Genomic DNA, 20781 nt, shown 5'->3' with positions numbered 1-20781 from the left:
GACAGCTAGTACAACAATAAATAAACTAATAAACAGAAAATAGCAATAAACATTAACAATAACACAACGACGTTTAAAAACCTATGGCAGGGCCAGATGTACTAATTAATTTTTAAAAAAAATAATGCTGGGCGTGACCAGGTGACATATAAACAGGATAGACATTTTGGAGAGGGATAGGGCGTGCAGACAATCCTAAATCACTACTAAAGTGCGTTAAGGGACATATTGCTGGGAGTTTCCTTAATCTGGGAAGGCACACTGGAACAACCACGTTTTCAGGCTCCTCCTAAAGGCTGCCAACGTTGCAGCATGTCTGATGTCCTTGGGGAGTGAGTTCCAGAGTCGAGGGGCCACCACCGAGAAGGCCCTGTCCCTCGTCCCCGCCAATCACGCTTGCGATATCATAGATTTGAAAGGGGCCCCTAAAGAAGGACAATGATATGTTGCATGTTCCAGAGTAGGCAAACCAGACAATCTTCACATCAACACTGGCAAAGAAACAATAAGAAATACTGTTTACCCACAAGGAGAAAGAAATTACATATATTAGAAACCAACACTTTCTCATTACTTTATTTTCCAGATCACCAGACTGGGCCACAGCAACGCATGGCAGGGGACCGCTAGTGTCATTATATTTAGCAAGGACTGACATAGCTTAGGCCCCATTTTGTAGTGTAACCCATCCTCCCTCCCTCAAAAAGCGTTTCAAGAACCCTGCAGGAGTGAGCATGAGCCACTCACTCTGACTTTCCAAAAACTACACTTCCCGTGAGCACCCACCAAGCTAGTGATGACGCACTTCCGGGTGCGTTGCCTGCATCCTCTCCTTGAAGCGCTCCCTGCCTCAGTCTTCCTCTGAGCATGCGCAGTCGTACCCTTCACACACGATACCGTCTTTCCTCGCCGGCCCATTCTTTGTAGCGCGGAAAACCCCGTAGGCGGGTGTTAGCCAATGAGAGGAGAGAACAGGAAGGGGGCGGGGTAGAAGAGGAGGAGGGGCGAACCGCCTCGCGCACGCGCAGGCGCACTCCCACAGCGGCGGTTGGTGCCTGAGGAGGGAAAGGTAGCGCTGGGGAAGCTTTGCGCATGCGCTTGCGCCTGCGCGCCGCGGCCTCCCCCCTCCGCCTCGTCGCCGGCGCTCTCTTCTGTGAGGTAAAAAAAAAAGGAGCGAGGCGGCAGGAAGAAGCGTCGCCTGAGGGAAACCGTTTTGTCTCCCGCGAGCGGAGGAGGGGCCCCAGGCCGGGGCCGCCAACATGAACAGCGTCGGGGGCGCCGACGAGATCGGGTGAGACCTGAGGAAGGGAACACCGAGGGGGAAAAGAGTCCCGAAAAAGGGGAGAGAAAGGCGGGCGGGGGGAGGGGGGGAGGGGGGAATGGGGAGGGAGGTCACGTGGGCAGGAGGGGTAACGTGGGCAGCGCGTGGCCAAGGGCTGCATCCTCGGGGGGAATGCAAATGGAGGAAAGGGCACCAGAGATCAGATCCTGGGATATAGGGCATGTCTGGAAGGGCCCTTAGTAGGCCACTTAGCCAACACTGTCATGCTGCAGCGAAAAGGGCCAATACGATTCCAGGCTGCATCCATAGGCATCTAGTCTCTGCATTGAAGGAAGTCTCAGGGCCCTTCCCCACTGCCCTTTGTCTCGGGATCTGATCCCAGATTATCTGCTTTAAACTAGAATATTGGAGGCCCCTTCCACACAGCTAAATAAAACCCCATATTTTTTGCTTTGAACTGGGATATTTATTTATTTATTCATTTATTTCGAGGTTTTATATACCGACCCTCTCACCTTCAAAGAGGGATTCGGACCGGTTCACAACATGTGTTAACATACAAAGAATATACAATAATAACACAATATATTTATTTATTTGCAGTATTTGTATACCGCTTTTCTCACCCCGAGGGGGACTCAAAGCGGTTTACACATAAGTAATGTCAAAAATGCAATGCCAGTACAAACAAATTACAATTAGACATAAATTAAATTTAAAAATACATCCATGAGGTATAAAACAGTCTTGTCCATCGAATCGCCGTTCCAGTCATTGTCTTTCCGAAATGCTGCATACATTTACTTCTACTGCTCGAAGGCCTGGTCCCAAAACCATGATTTTCTTTTTTTCTAAAAACCAGGAGGGAGGGAGCGGATCTTACCTCATTTGGGAGTGTTTTCCATAGGTGGGGGGCCACAGCCGAGAAGGCTCTGTCTCTCATCTCCACCAGGCGCATCTGTGATGTTGACGGGAGCGAGAGCAGGGCCTCCCCGGATGATCTTAAATTACGAGGTGGAACATAGGGGTGGATGCGTTCGGACAAGTAAGCTGGGCCAGAACCGTATAGAGCTTTATGGGTCAAAACCAGCACTTTGAATTAGGCTTGGAAATGGACCGGCAGCCAGTGGAGCTGGCATAGCAGGGGGGTGGTATGCTCCCTGTATGCCGCCCCAATTAGTAATCGGGCTGCCGCCCGTTGAACTAGCTGAAGTTTCCGAACCATCTTCAAAGGCAGCCCCACATAGAGCGCGTTGCAGTAATCTATTCGAGATGTAACCAGAGCGTGGACCACCGTGGCCAGATCAGACTTCCCAAGGTACGGGCATCTAGCCTCTGCATTGAAGTCTCAGGGCCCTTCCACACTGCCCTTTGTCTCGGGATCTGATCCCAGATTATCTTCTTTAAACTAGAATATATGAGACCCCTTCCACACAGCTAAATAAAATCCCATATTTTTTGCTTTGAACTGGGATATATGACAGTGTGGACTCAGATAACCCAGTTCAAAGCAGATACTGTGGGATTTTCTGCCTTGGTATTCTAGGTTAAATGGCTGTGGAAGGGCCCCTAGATTATCTGGAAGTGCAGATTTATATAATCCATTTTAAAGCAGAAAATCTAGGGTCAGATCCTGGGAGCAGAATTCAAAACAATCTGAACAGATTAGAGGGATGGGCCAAAACTAATGAAGTTCAACGGTGACAAATGCAAGATACTCCACTTAGGCAGAAAAACATGAAATGCAAAGGTACAGAATGGGGAATGCCTGACTCGAGAGCAGTACGTGTGAAAAAGATCTTGGAGTCTCGTGGCCAATAATGTCATGCGGCGGCAAAGAAACACCAGTAGGATTTTGGCCTACATAAATAGTAGTCCAGTATCTAGATCCAGGGAAGTCATGCAACCCCTCTATTCTGCCTTGGTCAGACCACATGTGGAAGACTGTATCCAATTCTTGGCACCACAGTTGAAGGGAGATGTGGACAAGCTGGAATGTGTCCAGGGAGAGCGAGCAAAATTATCAAGGGTCTGAAAAACAAACCCTATGAGGAGTGGCTTAAAGAGCTGGACATGTTTAGTCTTCAGAAGAGGAAGCTGAGAGGAGACATGATGAAGGCCATGTATAAATATGTGAGGGGAAGTCATAGGGAGGAGGGAGCAAGCTTGTTTTCTGCTGTCCTGGAGACTAGGACGCGGAACAATGACTTCAGACTATAGGAAAGGAGATTCCACCTGAACATTAGGAAGGACTTCCTGACTGTGAGAGCTGTTCAGCAGTCAAACTCACTGTCTCAGAATGTGGTGGAGGCTTCTTTTTTGGAGGCTTTTAAGCAGAGGCTGGATGGCCATTTGATCCCAGTTTTTCTGTTTATCCCAGATTATCTTGCAGTGCGTATTTATATAATCCAGTTTAAAGCAGAAAACCTGGGATCAGATTCTGGGATATAAACTTCCTTCTATATAGAGACTAGACTCCTATGGATGCAACTTGGGGCCCTTCCACGCAGCCCTATATCCAGAATGTCAAAGCAGGAAATCCCACATTATCTGAGTGTGGACTCAGATAACCCAGTTCAAAGCAGACATTGTGGGATTTTCTGCCTTGATAATTCTGGGATATAGGACTGTGTGGAAGGGCCCTGAAATTGCATTGGCCTTTTTTGCTGCAGCATGAGACTGTTGGCTTGTGCTCAGCTTGTGGCCTAGTAAGGGCCCTTCCAGACAGGCCCTACATCATAGAATCATTGAGTTGGAAGAGACCTTGTGGGCCACCCAGTCCAACCCCCTGCAGAGGTGTGGTCTTCAAAACCTTTTGGAAACGTCACTCTTTTGGAAATCAATTGGCATTCACACTATTTGGCATAATCATAACCCTTTTGTAAAGTATGATCTTCCTGACCAGAGTTAAATACCCGTTCGAGTGAATCTTCTCTAAAGCATTCTGTTTCTTCTTCAGTCTAGAATAGAGACTTCATCAAAAAACGCCCCCCCCCCCCGCCCAAAAAAAGTAGAACTTGAGAAAGTAGCTATGAGGGAAGTAGGCAACGTCTTGTAGTGGAAATATATGTCATTGAATACTAAGGTTAGGGTGGTCTGAGCCATTGTGTTTTCCATCTCTATGTACATTTGTGAAAGCTGGACAGAATATTGGATGACAGTCCTGCAAATTCCATGGATATTCCCAAAAAAAAAAAGAAAAAGATAAATGGGTCTGAGCAAATCGAGCCTGAACCCTCAGTTGAAGTTGACTAAACTGAGATTGTCGTACTTTGTATATATCATGAGAAGACAGGACTGATTGGAAAAAATGTCCTGTTTGGTAAGGCCGCAGGAAAAGAGGAAGGGCTATATTGCAAGTGGGTGGGCTCAGTCAAGCAAGTCATTGAGGAAAGGGGGACTGGAGATCTTTCATTCATAAACCACAAGTTGAAGGTGATCTGACAGCAGAGTTGTGGGTGTGAAGCAGAGGGAGTCCACTTGGCTCTTATTGAAGGGAGAGACACCTACAGGCTTTGATGTTGAGAGAAACAATAAAAGGGAAAGAGATGCGGGAAAAGTTGTGGTTGGGAGTGGTAAAGAGGGTTCCAGATTGCTTTCCTATATCAAATAAAGTTCCTCCATGTGCCGAGGGAGACATCAAGCAGAGTGAGGTGTGAAGATTGCCATAGTGGTGGTGGTGGAAATAGGGAGGCAAAAACAAATCCTTGCAAAGGAGTGAGGGGTTGAAGAAGGACCCATGAAAGCCGACAACATCTTAATTTCTTGATAGAAGGGAGGTGGTGGTTTTCCTTAGAGGACCTGTCTCTCTCTTTCTTAGCATCTTACCCAGTTCGTCCTGCTTTATCTAAAGCTGCTTGCTCTTTTCAGATTGTGGATGCGCTATTAGTATTGCAGAAGTTAATAAAAACAGTGGAAGGATGGGAGAATCTTCAGAGACCAGTGTCACCCCCTCTTTGCTCTTTTTTCTATGGACATGATTATTATTTGCCATACTTGTACCCCACCCTTCTCTACCCCGACGGGGGACTCAAGGCAGCTTACAATGACACAACGTCGTGCCTCAACACAATCACCTAAACATTTCAAAAATTGCAACATATTAAACAGAGTTAAAACAGATTTAAAATGTTAAAAACCTAGAAAACACGCCATTCAAGTTCATGGTCTGAGTCCGTACCAAGGTCAATTGCTCAAGGTTTCGATTAAAAAATACTGCATTGCCTTAGTTTCCAAAGGCCTGCTCACAGAGCCAGATTTTAACTCTTTTCCTAAAGGTTAATAGGAAGGGAGGTGCTCTGATGTTGCTAGGGAGGGAGTTCCACAACCGAGGGGCCACCACTGAGAAGGCCCTGTCTCTCATCCCCGTCAGCCGCACTTGTGAGGCTGGCAGAACCGAGTGCAGACCTCCCTAGAAGATCTTAATCTATGTGCTGGTTTGTAGGGAACAATACATTTGGACAGGTAGCCTGGGCCAGAACCATTTAGGGCTTTATAGGCTAAAGCCAGCACTGTGAATTGTGCTCAATATCAAACTGGCAGCCAGTGGAGCTGATACAACAGGGGAGTTGTGTGCTCCCTGAGCGCCGCTCCAGTAAACAACCTGGCTGCTGCTCACTGGACCAGTTGGAGCTTCCGAACAGTCTTCAAAGGCAACCCCACATAGAGCGCGTTGCAGTAATCTATACGGGACAAGGAACTGACTCGACTCCCAGGAACAAACCAGCAAGGCCTTCTCATCCCTTCTTGTTTGATCTCTCTGCTTCCTCCAGTCAGGGTGTACCCACGTAGCCCTCTCAGTATAAAATAGTTCCTCAGCATCAGAGGGAGGATGGTATTTACAGAAGGCTGTAGGAGTCTAGTTCAGAGTAATATATAGTAGTGTTGTCCATGTTATTAGAAGTTATGCCATTTTTTTGAGGGAAATATAGGAGTTTTTCGAGAAAGCAGAGGAAAAGAGGTTGTGTAATGATGGCAAGGAAAGCCAGTAAACTGGTTTGGGGAGGGGATATGAGTACAGGGCCAAAAGTCAGACCCCACAGAGCATTCGTGGAACAGGCTATTCTGCCATTTAGTCCAATAGCTTGCCTCCCACAGTAGCCAGCGGGCATTTTTCCTCCATGAACGGTTCGTGTGTGCTGTGTGGAGTTCCATGTATTGTGGGAAGGGGAAATTTCATACTGGTCTTTATTATTATTATTATTATTATTATTATTGTTATTGTTATATTTATATCCTGCTTTTTCTGTTCACAAGGAGACTTTGGAGATCTTGGGGAAAATAATGGGAGACCTTGACTACAATTAAATCCACAGGTCCTGATGTTCAGGTGAAGATTCGCCTTAATAGACGTAGTGCAGGTTAGCAACCATCTTACTAAGGCGATCCCTTGTTGTCCAAGTATGATGGCCTTCCAAGTGTAGGGTCTTGGCGGTGGATAGGTAGGTGACTGTGGAGCCCTACTCTTGACCTACATGTTCTTCTACAGTGAGGACATCAGTTTCCAGGTAGAAGGCGATCCCAGTCAGGGTTGGCTTGATGCATCTTCCTCATGGCACATTTTTCCCTTTCACCCATTATTCGTGCCTCTTTGAATTTCACAGCACTGATGCTCATAGCTGATCTCCAGCTAGAGCACTCAAAGACAGGCCTCCCCAGTTCTCGGTGTCTGTGCCACAGTTTTTAAGGTTAGCTTTAAGCCCATCTTTCAGTCTCTTTTCCTGTCCACCAACATTCCATTTTCCATTCTTGAGTTGGGAGTATAGTAACTGCTTTGGGAGACTGTGATTGGGCATTCGGACAACGTGGCCAATCCAGTGGATGGTTGGATGAAGAGTTATCTTACTAGATGTAGTTCAAGTTGGCAACCATCTTACCCAAATGATTAAACCTTGGGAATGCTAAAATTCACTTGTTATCAAAAAGTTTTTCAAATTGTAGGAATTGTTATAGCTTCCACCTAGTTCCATGCATTGCCAGCGTAGAGGAACACAGTCATGTGTTGTAGAGGACTAGCATGGTATGTTGGTTTGAATGTTGGATTCGAAGACTGGGGGTTTGAATCCTTGATCAGCCATGGAAACCTCTTGGTTACCCTGGGCACATCACACACTCTCAGCCTCAGAGGAAGGCAAGAACTTGAAAGCACACAATAGCAGCCACTGTGTTTATATACCACTAACGAGTCTACCATATACCATGCAGTTGTGGACAAGTCTACATAGGGACCGCCAAACACAGCACCCAATCACATATCAAGGAACATAAACAGCACTGCAGACTAATTCAACCAGAGAAGTCAGCCATAGCAGACCACCTGATGAACCAACTTGGACCCAGCATATTATTTGAGAACACAGAAATGCTGGACCACTCTAACAACCATCATAGCCGACTACACTGAGAAGCCATTGAAATCCACAGGCATGTGGACAATTTCAACAGAAAAGAGGAAACTATGCAAATGAACACATGTCTGGCTACCAGTATTAAAAAAAATCTAGAATCAGGACAGTAATCAAAGAACAACACTCAGAAAACAGGGGAAATCCAGACAGGAAATAATTAGGGCCACCTAACACCTCCCAACAAAGTGTTGCCCCAGCCATGGCCCGGAACATGCGGAAGGCGCAACGCCGGACCCAAAGAAACTGTGACCTCCACTGATGATGGACCTGGACTAAACTCAACCTACTGGAGGGGTTTGAGGAGACTGACTCACCTTAGTGGGAATTGTAGTTTACCCTACAGCCAGAGAGGATACTGAACCCCACCAATGACGCATCTAGAGCAAACTTGCCCAACATAACAAACTTTAAGTATTGATGGAGTTTTTCAGGGTTAACAAAGCATCCAGGCTTTGATGCTGCAAGGCCATTGAATGCTAATCAAGGTGGCCAGTTGCAACATCCACACCTGCCTCAAAACAGACAAAAGTTCTTTCTCCCACCCTGGACATTCCACAGATATATAAACCCCACTTGCCTATTTTTCAACCGACCTCACGACCTCTGAGGATGCCTGCCATAGATGTGGGTGAAACATCAGGAGAGAATGCTTCTGGAATATGGCCATAAAGCCCAGAAAACTTACAGCAACCCAGTGATTCTGGCCATAAAAGCCTTTGACAACACAAGGGAAAAATACTTTGCAAGGATGTTTAAATTACTCCTGGAACAAGTAGTGTGCTTAAATATTGGACATATTGTGCACTGACAGAGAAGATTAGAGTGTAGTGCTCTCGTCTTTTTGTAAGGGAGTAAAATTTCTTTTTGTGTCCTAGGTCCCGAATCTCTGTTCTGTTTCCCCGCTTTGCTGTGTAGGTTTCCCGACAAGGGAGTTCCCATGCTTCAGACTTGAGAGCGACTAGCAAATTGGCACTTGGCTCCTGCAGCTGAGGCCTGAGGTCACGAGAGGATTGACTATCTGCAGCTAACCCCTTCCCCAAGCGCCCCCCCCCCCCCCCCCATCTTCCTTGTTTTGTACGCATTGCAGAATGTTCCAGCTGTTCTGTGAGATCCCTCTCTGCATTTTCAGGAGGAGAATTGGTTGTTCAGCCATGCCTCGTCTTACATCTCCTGGCTTTGTTGACCCAGTATAACTCTTAGTATTGGGTGCTTTGATGCTGAGATGGTGTTTAGTCCCCTCCTGCTGTCGAAGGAGGCTCCTAACCTATGCAGGACAGGTGACTCATCTGTGCTCCCCACAAAGGATGAGCTTGCCCCACTTGTACTGGGAAAGGTGTGGCTCACTTTCAGTACCTGCGGCTGCTGTTTGAAGCCTAAACTGGAAGGACAGAGACTGAAAAGTGTTTTCTCTTTTGTATGTCCTTCTCACTCCTTTCCTCAGTTCTACCCCATGCAGATAAGACCTCCTGGGGTACCCATCATGCTCTTAATGGTTCCTGTTCCCGGGCAGATTTTTGCAGATCAATTTCCACCCGGAGAATAGCTCTGTGATTTTGAGGAGGGAGGAAGTGGGGAGTTGAGGAGAGGGAGTTACTTTTGTCAAGCCTTTCATGGGATTTCATGCGTTTAATCTATCACCTCCAAATAGCTTGCTCCTTGAGTCTCTTTGTATATGTCCTTCTTAGTCACCGTGCTCTGGGTGTTGAGCAGGATCTCTGCAGTGCATAGGAATATTTTTAAACCCACACGTACGAGACTGCTGTTTATAGTAGAATAAGCCTGGGCTTGAAATATCTTTATGCCTAAGTTAGAAAATGTGTTTCCAGCAGCCTCCACTGTGGACATCCCATAATATTTAAATTGTGCTCCTATACCAACTGGGTTTGCTTCCAGTATTCCCAGTGTGACCAGTTCCAGTCTTAGATGGGGGGAAGCAAATGGAGCAAACTGGTACAGGGTGACAGTATGCCAGAATTTGCACGTAGACAACCTGAATGCGGGAATGTTAGGACTGTGACTAAAAGAGAGGCTTGCCCTCTAGGGAAAATATTCGTACTCTGCAAGTTCAGATGCTTTGCTTTGGGTTGTTGTTGTGTTACTTGAAACCCTTTCCAACATATGGCAACCCTACCATAGGGTTTTGGGGGGCAAGATATATTCAGAGAGAGTAATGCTTTTTTTCTGAAATCAGACCTTCTCAAAGCCTGACTTTTACATTAAACTTCACTCATACTGCCACTTTATTCACATGCAACCATAGTCATAGCATTCTTTGTCCCTTTCTTCTTCTTCCTGAGTTTAGTAAATGCTGGTTCCTGCTATTAATTGGTTTAAAACCTTCAGTGCCAAAGAGGTAGGGCTACTATAATGTCCATGCATCCAGATGTGTAACTGTGTTTAGAACAGCTGATCACGATAAACATGTTTCAAAATTTATTTGCGTATAAGACATATTTCCCCTCAGTTCACATTGGGAATCTGTGATAAAATTTGGGATATTTTATCAACTTCAAAGCCTAGTTTGTTATACTGAATAGTTGAGAAGTGGGTACCCCTAATTTGCTGTCCTTGATGAAACAGTTAATTCAAAATGCCATTGTGGTTTTGGTGCATGAATGGGCTTGACTTTTTAAGCAATTTAGCCTCAATTGATCACTGGGTAGTTGTAGGTTTTTCAGGTTGTATGACCATGTTCTAGAAGCATTCTCTCCTGATGTATCGCCTGCATCTGTGGCAAGCATCCTCAGAGGTTGTGAGCCTTTGACAATGCTCAGTTGATCTGCATGGGCAGTATTTTAAAAGCCAGCCTTATTTATTGAAGTCCACCATATTCACAGCAGAAAACTCAAGGTGATTTACAAACAGTGAAACAAAGTAGGCCCTATCCTTTTATCCCTGTCGTGGTGGCAGGACAAGCCTCTCTCACAGATCTTAAAACTCAAATTGAGCCAAATTTATATGTACTTAGTTTGATTCGCCAGCTTTATGCGAAGGTGTTGTGGTGAAACAGAACATGGGCAGAACAATCATGTTCGGGTGGTATAAGTAGAACCCTCCAAGAATGAAGTGCTTCCTCATAGTCTCAAATACTGAGTTCACTATTGCATCAGCTCTGCCTTAAATTTTTAAGAAAGGAATTTGGTTGAGTGCTTATCAAGCAAAGGTATTGCCCAACGAATATATAAAATGTCTGAATAAAAACAATGTGGAAGATATATAACTGAGGGACAGAGCTGTTCATCTTGGTGGACTTAATTTGAAATAGGGGTATGTAGTGCATTTGGGAAAGGATACTGCCTTGAATATATAATACTAGCTTGGGGACCCGGCGATGCCCGGGTGATTAGAAAAGGCCATTAGTTGTCTGGGTTTAGTTCTCTCTGATCAAGGGTGAAGTACAACTCCCAGATTCCCAGGACAATCACCCCCAAACCCCGCCTGTATGCACAGTGGGCCATGTTGGGTCTGTGTGCCAAGTTCAGTCCAGATCAGTCTTCAGGTGGGTTCAGTGCTCTCTAGATAAGGGAGAACTACAACTCCCAGTTCCAAGGTCAATCTCTCCCAAACCCCGCCTGTATGCAGTTGGCAATGTTGGGTCTGTGTGCCAAGCTTGGTCCAGGTCCATCATTCATGGGGGTCGCAGTGGCACATAAATACATACCCACATGCATAAATACAGATAATTGACTTTTCTTCCCAAACCTCTCTAGGTTGTTCAGTTGCTGATCAATTCCTCTCTGTCTGCTGTGTGACATAGAAAAGAATAGGAAAGGGTTATGGGAGAGGCAGTGGGCGGGGTCATGCAAATTCCACACCAATGGAGAGAGTAAGAAACACTGGGGTGTCTGTGGATGAAATCTAGGATGAAATTGTTCCCAAATGAAAGCCTTCACTTGGATGGTGGGCCGTATGGTATTTGTGGAGGACATTGCCAGGGCTCATGGACATGTTCATGGCACTCACTGTAACCTGCAATGCTATCGGAGGGACAGCCATTGGTGTCTCCTAAGTAGTGGGAGCTATAGCTGTTTGTGGAGGCAGGAGTCTGTCTGTGTAAGTGTCTGTTTTATATGTATAGATACAGTAGATGAGTCATTTTCATTTTTTCTTTTCAGTTTGGTACATCAGTTACATTTTTAGCACTGACGGAAAGAGTGCTCAAAGCAAGGTGTCAAAAGCACCCCAAAGTTTTCCCATGAGGGCAGAAAAGCTACTTACTGGTAAAGCAGGTAAATGATTGGGGCCACACACTGAAAGATGAGGTGATTTTTCTTGCAGTGCTGGATGCAAAGCAGCTCACGTCTCTCATCCACATGTCATAATTTTTATATCCCCCCTTTCTTCGGGTTGCAGTGCCGGTTCTGCATGTGTTCAGTGTACCAGAACCCATTTATCACTGAGCCAAAGGCCACGGCTGTCTTAGCTTGTGGCAATCTATAGAGCTGTGTATAAATAGCAGCTCTTTATTTACATACAGCTGCTCTGCTTGTCCTTGCAAAAAACCCTCTTTTTTTGTCTGAATAACTGTCAAGGTGCCCAAAAATAATTAGAAATGGCTATTCAAAAGAGAACCCTTTGCACTCCCAATTGCTGTAAGACATGTCTTAAGTGGTTGCAAATGAGCAGTGAAATCTACAAGTGAATATTACCAGAAACACTTTTTTAGAAGTTTTGTGCAGCAGTGACAACCTTGTCTTTTCTCCTTCCCTGCATTTTTATTCTCAGCATCTCTGGTCCCTCCTTTTTGCAGGCAGAAGTGATTGGTTTGGGAAGGATTATATTTTGTAGCTGTTTGAATTCTTTTTTTATAGCAGTGTGTTTTTTGTTTGCTTCTTGAGCCTCTTAAAGGTGAAGGAACAATAGGAAATAAATATTACGTGTCCGAGAACATCCCATAGGAGAATCTGAGGCAAATAAAACTACTTTAATAATATTGTCAAAGGCTTTCATGGCCGGAATCCCTGGGTTGCTGTGAGTTTTCCATTCTATGTAGCTATGTTCCAGAAGCATTCTCTTCTGACGTTTCGCCTGCATCTATAGTAGGCATCCTCAGAGGTTATGAGATCTGTTGGAAACTAGGCAAGTGGGGTTTATATATCTGTGGAATGTCCAGGGTGAGAGAAAGAACCCTTGTCTGAGGCAGGTGTGAATGTTGCAATTTACCATGTTGATTAGCATTTAATGGCCTTGCAGCTTCAAGGTCTGACTACTTACTGCCTGGAAAATTCTTTGTTGGGAGGTGATTAGCTGGCCCTGATTGTTTCTTGTCTGGAATTCCTCTCTTTTTGAGTGTTGTTCTTTATTTACTGTCCTGAGTTTAGAGGGTTTTTTTTAAAATACTGGTAGCCAGATTTTGTTCATTTTCATGGTTTCCTCCTTTCTGTTGAAATTGTCCACATGCTTGTGAATTTCGTGGCTTCTCTGTGTAGTCTGACATGGTGGTTTTTAGTGATCCAGCATTTCTGTGTTCTCGGATAATATGCTGTGTCCAGGTTGGTTCATCAAGTTCTCTGCTGTGGCACATTTTTTATTTATATTCTTGTGACTTCCACTTGTCATCAATCACTTTAATGACCTTGCGTATAACCTAATATTTTGCCTTCAGTTTGTTTGATGTTAATCTGCTTTCTGATGCCAGCCTGCCCAAATAATTCTAGCCCTATAAAAGAGGTGGGGAGTCTGTGGCCTTCCAATTGTTAATACATTCCATATCAGTCCTTGCCAGAATAGGAATTGGTGGAGGATGATAGAGGCTGTATTCAAAAGAGCAACACAGAGACCACAGATTATGTTTAGTTTTTGTCGGTCGCATCGCCCTAATGCTAACTGCTTTAACTGGAAGTAAAAGGTGTCAGCAGTACTTCACCTCTCTTGGTCTTGGGGGTATTGCATTGCAATGGCTCTGCTCTTTCCTTAGAGGCTCCCATCCAGTTGGTGAAGCTGGAGGACACGTGCTCGTATCTGTGGCCATTGTCCTGTGGGGTCCCGCAAGGTTCCATTCTATCCCCCATGCTTTTTAATATTAACATGAAACCGCTGGGTTTGCCATGGTGGTCCACACCTTAGTTACATCTAGAATGGACTACTGTAATGCACTCTATGGGGGTTGCTTTTGAAGATGACTTGGAAACTGCAATTGGTGCATCTTCAAAGCACATAATGCCCCCTTTAAAGCCCTAAATGTTTTGGGCCCTGCCTATCTTTGTGACCACACCCCCCTCTATGTACCTGCGTGAGTGTTAAGATCTGCCTGGGAGACCCTCCTCTCGGTCCTGCCACCGTCACAAGCGCAGTTGGTGGGGAGGAGCGATGAGGGCCTTCTCAGTGGTGGCCCCCTGGCTTTGGAACACCCTCCCCAGGGGGATTAGGCAGGCCCCCAGACTGTTCTCCTTCCATAGGGATCTGAAGACTTGGATGTTTAAACAAGCCTTTGAGAATGTCTAGCCCTAGTGGTCCGCAATCATTGACACAGCACTGCACTTTCATCCCATGCCCTTATTCCTTAGCTCCAGTTTGCACTATCCCATTCCCTTGTCTTGTTTACAGTCCGGCCATGTTTTACGATAGTTGTCAGCATAGGTTATTGGGTGTTGTTCTGAGTTTTAAATTGTTGTTTTATAGGCTATGTTTTACTTTATTGTATTGTACTGTGTGTTTATTTTATTCTCGGTTTTAGGCACTTTTTACCATATGTAAGCTGCCCCGAGTCCCTTTGGGGAGATGGTGGCGAGATACAAGAATAAAGTTGTTGTTATTGTTGTTGTTATTATTTTTATTATTATTACTGGTGTCTTTAATTAAAGAAGCCAAGGGTTGCTCCTTGGACATTTTGTGTGGAAACTGTATCTTGTTCCACTGATTGATGGCCCTATCCCCTTCATCCTTTCTGAGAATTCATAGTATGTACTGGTGTTACTCATGCTCCATCTTGCAGTAAGGTGTCTGTGGGTCCTGGCTATGTAATGATAGCTACTTTTGGGGTGTGGTTGATTTGCCACAGCTGGATCTCACTGACAAGGCAAATGTATTAATTGTGAGAAAAAGCAGCACTCTTCCTGGCGCATGAGAAAAAAAAATGTTGGTGCTATTTATGTTCCAGGAGGAACTCTCTGGCCATCTTCTCTGTTTCTTTTGACTGTGATTAGGTTTGTCCTAGCATGTGAATTGCAGGTCAATATGGAGTTGAATTGGGAACTCCCCAAACTAGAGTTTAAATCCTTGCTACATTTCTTTGGCCAAGCCCCCTTCCCCATCAGAGGAACACATTGGGTTGTCACACTTCAAATGCACAATAATAAACGGTAAACATGGAGTTTCTTGGCCATTGATGGATTGGCAAAATCAGGGCCTCAATTATAATTGCATCACCGTTGTTGCTGGGTGAGAAGGCATAGCCTATCATTCAGCACAATAATGCACTTTCTGTGGGCAGGGCCACTGAGCAATGGGGCCACAATCCTTGTGCAGCTTCCCTGAACTCTCTTCATGGTTTAAGACATGGCTCCCCCCCCCCCCCCCCCAGTGCAACTGATGTTTGCCAAAGCTGGCCATTTACTAAAGGAAATTATTCTTATTGTATTTTATTGCCTCCATTCCACCCATGTGTATGAAGTTACGTTGTACTGTGGACTCATTCTTTTCCAGTCTCCACATTACAGCTTGTCAAGAAATCTTCCAGAAAATGTAGAATATATAACCTGTAGAGCTAGGCTAAAAGAAATAGATTTTGTAATGATGGCTAAATGTAATTATAGGATTACACCATAACTCCATGGTGACATACCTGCTTTGTGTACAGAATATTCTGGGTTCAATGCATTTTGTTTTGGAAGTATCCGGTAACAGGAAAAACTCCCCTTGGTCTAAATCCCCAAAGAGCCACTCAGGAAACAAATACTCTGATCTGGCATTGGAGTCTTGCATTCTCATCTTATCTTGTGTGTTTCACATTGGTCCAGGTTTGTGTTGTATTGAAAGTTTTCAATTTCCCAGGAGAAGCAGAGGCACAATTAGATTTTTTAAAATTATATGTCAGTTTCTTTTCATTGCCTCTTGCATTACACCTGGCTCCTTCACCATTGGGGCTATTATGTCAGTCTGCATAGGGAGTTCTCTGATAGCTTGTTTGCCAGCTGAATGGTCTGTTCTCTTTTTGTGCCTTTACTTCTTTTTGGCAGGTGAAGACCGTTCCATGGCTCCACTGTCTATTTTGTTAGGTATTTTAAGCTGATAACATTGCTTGAAATGCAGGAGGCATTTGAACAAAATTATTGGACTTGCTGCCCCCATTGCAAAGTCTTTAATTGTGAGCTGGAGTAAATTAACACTCTGGCCTTGACAGTCTGAACTTTGGAATAACTACTAGGATTACAACTGTTGATCTGGTTGGTGGGTAGGCTGCAAGTACAACTCAGGTTTTTACAGGACTGAGACTTCATAAATTTGCAGATCTTGCTTCTTGAAAAAAAACGCCACCGTAGTCCATCATTCTGTGTCTCAGTGCAAGTGTCAAGAATTGGTGATATTTCCCCACTTTTGAGGACTCTTCTGGGGTAGCACACATCGTTCAGCCATTTCCCCTGATTGCATAATTTTAAATTATTTTTTATGAGCAGAAAAAAACAGGTGCTTTATAGACTCTTGTCAGGACAGTGGGAATGGGCTGAGGATGGGGATCTCCAAGCTTGCTTTTATCTACATTTAATAATAATAAAAAAACTTTATTTGTATTCCGTCCTATCTCCCCGAGGGGACTTGGGGTGGATTCCAGCATAACAATGGCAAACATTCAATGCCTACATAAAACACAAAATACTAACATAAAATCCCAGAAAACCCCTACATATAAAAATAACATTAAAGCCTAACATCAAATTAAAACATCAGTAAATTAAACCGGACATCAATAAATTAAACTACACATATTTTATGTCATCTTTTTCTAGGAAATTTAGGATTGGTATGTGGAGAGAAGAAGCATTGAGACTTGGGTCTTCTCCTGCCAAACTGAATACAAATAGGACACTCTTGTTGACTGTAGGGATCATGAAAACATTCTGGTTTGTTCTGGGATAACTATCAGGTGGGAGGCAACCTTCCTGCTAAAGGAAAGTATAGACCAGTGGTTTCTAACTTTTTTTTTTACCAGGGACCACTTTGAGCAGGACCCACTCTTCAGCATTAGTACCAAAAGGGTTACAAATCAGTTTTTGGTCAACTTTAGATTTGGTTTGGTTATTTGGGGTGCTGATTCAGCAAATTGCATTGAATAGACAACAACAGCTCTAGTTTCCGATACAAACATAGGCTATCCAGTAGTCACAGAAAACCATATTTATTAAGCTTCAGCACTATAAAAGGGTTTTGCAAAACCAATCGCTCTCGTTGCAACAGTGCAGTAATGGTGATGCAGCAGACTACATTTTATTTCTTGTGGACCACTGGTGGTCCACAGACCACAGGTTGGGAACCACTGGTGTAGACTGACCAGGATTGTCTCATCCATAGCATCAACTCACACTTTTGGTCTGAGGAGGTCCCCGCTGCATCTATAGCAAAATTCTAGGGATTGAGGAGGGCTGGCATGGAAGTGCGGATTAATGAAGACTCTTGAAGGACTCTTTAGGACCATTCCTTGAAAATCTTTTCCACACAGTTCTGGACTGTGTCCATTGTTCAGGAGATCAAGATAGACAAAACCAATGTGATTTCTAATGTTCTTCTGTCACACCCCAAATACTCGGGTTTGGATGATGGAAGGAGTTCTTTAGGTCTAGAATTAGATCAGAGCTGGAGCTTAATACAGGCAATGGGTGTTAGTGGTGCCAGATCTTTAATTGTATATTTATTTGTTGGACATGGTTGTGTGTGGAAAAGGAAGGCTTTGTGTTTGCTTGATGATTTCCCAATCGGTGTGCTCTCATCATTGAACATGTGAGCAAGGCGTTTGCCGTGCTGCTGACTTATTAAAAGCAGGCGCTTAGATAACTTAAGTAGAGTGGAAGGTTTTTTAAACATACTTCAGTGGCCTTGAATGTCCTCAGTCTGAGAGGCAACTACAGAGGCCCTGCTTGCACGCAAGATCTTAGAAATTATGCTTACCCCTCATTCTCTTCTACTTTCTCTTTATCTATAGAGACAGTGATAATACCACTTCTTACCCGTGTTGAGACTTCCCAAGGATGAAAAACCCTCCCTGTCTTGCACATAACAGGAATATGCCATGTTTTTAGCCATGTTGAGGTTTCCCAAGGCTGAAAAACCCTTAATTTCTTTTTGCATATCACAGGGAATCCAAGGTGTATATACATGCAACCAAATGGACAACACTCTAACAAAACTGGAGGGACCTGGTATGATATATTAAAACGAGACTCTGTGGTATGCTGTTGTTTCAGCAAAGTGCTGCCTGGTTTTATAATTGCCACTGGTATAGCAACGATAGTGAGCCAATCATATAGTTTCCATGATCATATGGCAGTTGCAGGGTTCAAATTTCAGTGTGGTGTTCCTGTGCACCTGAATTGCTAGTGCTGCTGGGATTGGTCTAGGACAGGAATCCTCAAACGATGGCCCATAAGCTGGATCTCGCCCCTCAAGGTCTTTTAGTAAAGGTAAAGGTAGTCCCCTGACATTAAGTCCAGTCATGTCTGACTCTGGGGTGTGGTGCTCATCTCCATTTCTAAGCCGAAGAGCCAGCGGTGTCCGTAGACACTTCCAAGGTCATGTGGCCGGCATGACTGCATGGAGCACCGTTACCTTCCCGCCGGAGTGGTACCTATTGATCTACTCACATTTGCATGTTTTCTAACTGCTAGGTTGGCAGAAGCTAGGGCTGACAGCGGAAGCTCACGCCGCTCCCTGCGACCTTTCGATCAACAAGCTCAGCAGCTCAGTGCTTTAACCCACTGCGCCACCGGGGGCTCCATGCCCTAAACTTCAGACCCGCCACTACCACCATTCATGCCCCACTACTACTACCATCATCCTCTTCGTGCTCCTTAACTTTCCTTTTCTTTCTTTTCTCTATCTTCCTCCAAAATGGAGGGAGGGAGGAGGGGAGAAAGAAAAAAGGAAATAAAGGAAAGGAAGTAGGAAACAGAGAGGGAGGGAAGAGAAGAAAAGAGAAAGATAGGTAGGAAACAGAGGGAAGGAAGAGCAGAAAGGACAAAAAGGGGTAGGTAGAAAACAGGGAAGGAAGAAAAATAAAAGGAGAAAGAAAGGCAGGTTGGAAACAGAGAGGGAAGGAAGAGAAGGAAGGGAGAAACAAATGTAGGAAGGAAACAGAGGGAAGGAATCCAGAAAGTGTGGCGTAGTGGTTTGAACCTCGGACTGTGGCTCTGAACCTACTGGGCAAGTCCCACTGGCTAGGCCTCAGAGGAAGACAAAGGCACACAACAAGAAGAACAGACTATAGTTGGGGCCTCCAACAGTCTGAAGGGCTCTGGCCTGGCCCTCTGTTTTAAAAGTTTGTTATTCCCTTGTCTAGGAAATTAAGGTAGTGTTCATCAAAGAGTTTCCATAAGGCCTTCTGTCTAGGCTTTTAACTGGGAATTGTTTGGATGTACATTTTCTGTCAATTGAACACTGCAGTAGTTGTGAAATCTTTTTTCAATGGATGAAAACCTCATGTACATAAAGGCGTTTGCTGGTAAGTTATACACCTCTTACTGAAGCACTTCCCAGGGAACCAAACAATTCCTAGGACTCGGGCTGTGTTTCTAAAACTATTTAGAGGGAAAGCAAAAGGTTTGCTTATATAAGTTACCAGGGCTTTTGTGAATACAGCATTGGCAACAGACTGGAGACCAAATATCAGACCAAGCTGTGACCTTTTTGAGTTGGCGACTGATTTTGTAACATGTAAATATCAAAACTCTTATCTTGACAGGCTGTTGGGAGGAGTAAGATAGGAAATACAAAGGACCGTGAAGAACATTCTTCAGAGAAATTATAATTTATGTAACTATAAAGTGGACAATGAAGACATTGAAATGGTTCAAGACTTTTCATCCCTTGGCTCAGTTGTTCATGGAATGGAAGGATAGCAACAAAGGAAGTGTCGAGATAAATAACTGAATGCTAAAGATAGAATGGCCCATGCCATCGTATTCCCCATTTCTATATTGTTGGTGAAAGCTGATAGAAAGATAATGAACTGATTTGAAATGTGGGGCCGAAGGAGACAACAAAGACACATCACATTATCATTGTAATACCTTTTGATATGATTGGATAGGCCAAATGAGTTTTCTTTTTGCTTTTCTAAAAAAAAAAATGATATATGTGTTTCAAATTACATTAATGGTTTAGACGTTTCCCCCATCTGCATTTCCAAGGTGTCAGTGTACTTGAGCATTGCTTTGTAGATGAGGCAGAGAAAATCTGAGTTGGTAACGGCTTTGGGTTCTCCATTTAGCATTGAAACTAAAGCCTGTTATGGAAATCTTTTCAGGGTACAGCTTTAGCTGTAAGAATGATGCATCCATTGAGTTTTATAGGATCCTTGTTTTTACAGACCTGGTATTAACTTGTGTTCTCTGAATTGCAGGAAGCTGTTTGTGGGTGGCCTCGACTGGAGCACCACACAAGGTAAGCATCTCCTGAATTGATTGTGAACCTTTTCCCTTTATTTATTTATTTATTTATTTATTTATCTATCATGTCAGAATTAAATTGAGAAAATAGTTATAATTATTACAAAACACAAACAAAGTTAAAAACTTGGCATTATGCTAAATTTCTTTTGACCAGAACCTGGCCACTTGGAGTGCTTCTGATGTGGCTGTAAGAAGGCCCTCCATTGTGCATGTGGCAGGGCTCAGGCTGCATTGCAGTAGTTGGTCATGTTTGCTTTTCTTCAGACTCGCATGTCATGGACTCTGCTTTGTAGCCCCATTTCTTAAGATTAGCTCTGCATCTTGTGGTGCTAGAGCGCAATCTGTTCAGCACCTTCCAAGTAGTCCAGTCTTCGGTGTGCCCAGGAGTGACTTTCTCATCTGGTATCAGCCACTGATTAAGGCAGTGGTTCTCAACCTGGGGTCCCCAGATGTTTTTGGCCTACAACTCCCAGAAATCCCAGTCAGTTTACCA

The 20781-nt window shown here is 44.2% G+C and overlaps 1 protein-coding gene across 10 annotated transcripts in view; it reads left to right on the top strand.

The window, feature by feature from the left end:
* The first annotated feature begins 1069 nt into the window (after nucleotides 1-1069).
* The window catches only part of DAZAP1 (DAZ associated protein 1), a 59644-nt gene continuing 39932 nt past the window's right edge, over nucleotides 1070-20781 (top strand). For 3 of the 10 annotated variants that reach the window (XM_067473432.1, XM_067473435.1, XM_060785019.2), the window contains exons 1-2: nucleotides 1073-1291; nucleotides 20240-20280. In XM_067473432.1, coding sequence (XP_067329533.1) covers nucleotides 1260-1291; nucleotides 20240-20280 — 73 coding nt within the window. In that variant the 5' untranslated portion in view covers nucleotides 1073-1259. Of the gene's footprint in view, nucleotides 1292-20239; nucleotides 20281-20781 lie in introns of all 10 variants that reach the window. The other 7 variants (XM_067473433.1, XM_067473434.1, XM_067473436.1 and 4 more) reach the window with 6 other exon arrangements.

The sequence above is a fragment of the Anolis sagrei genome, chromosome X (assembly GCF_037176765.1).
Source record: "Anolis sagrei isolate rAnoSag1 chromosome X, rAnoSag1.mat, whole genome shotgun sequence".
NCBI classification, from domain to species: domain Eukaryota; kingdom Metazoa; phylum Chordata; class Lepidosauria; order Squamata; family Dactyloidae; genus Anolis; species Anolis sagrei.
Note: the sequence above shows the minus strand (reverse complement) of the source record. Positions and strands in the feature narration are given on the sequence as shown.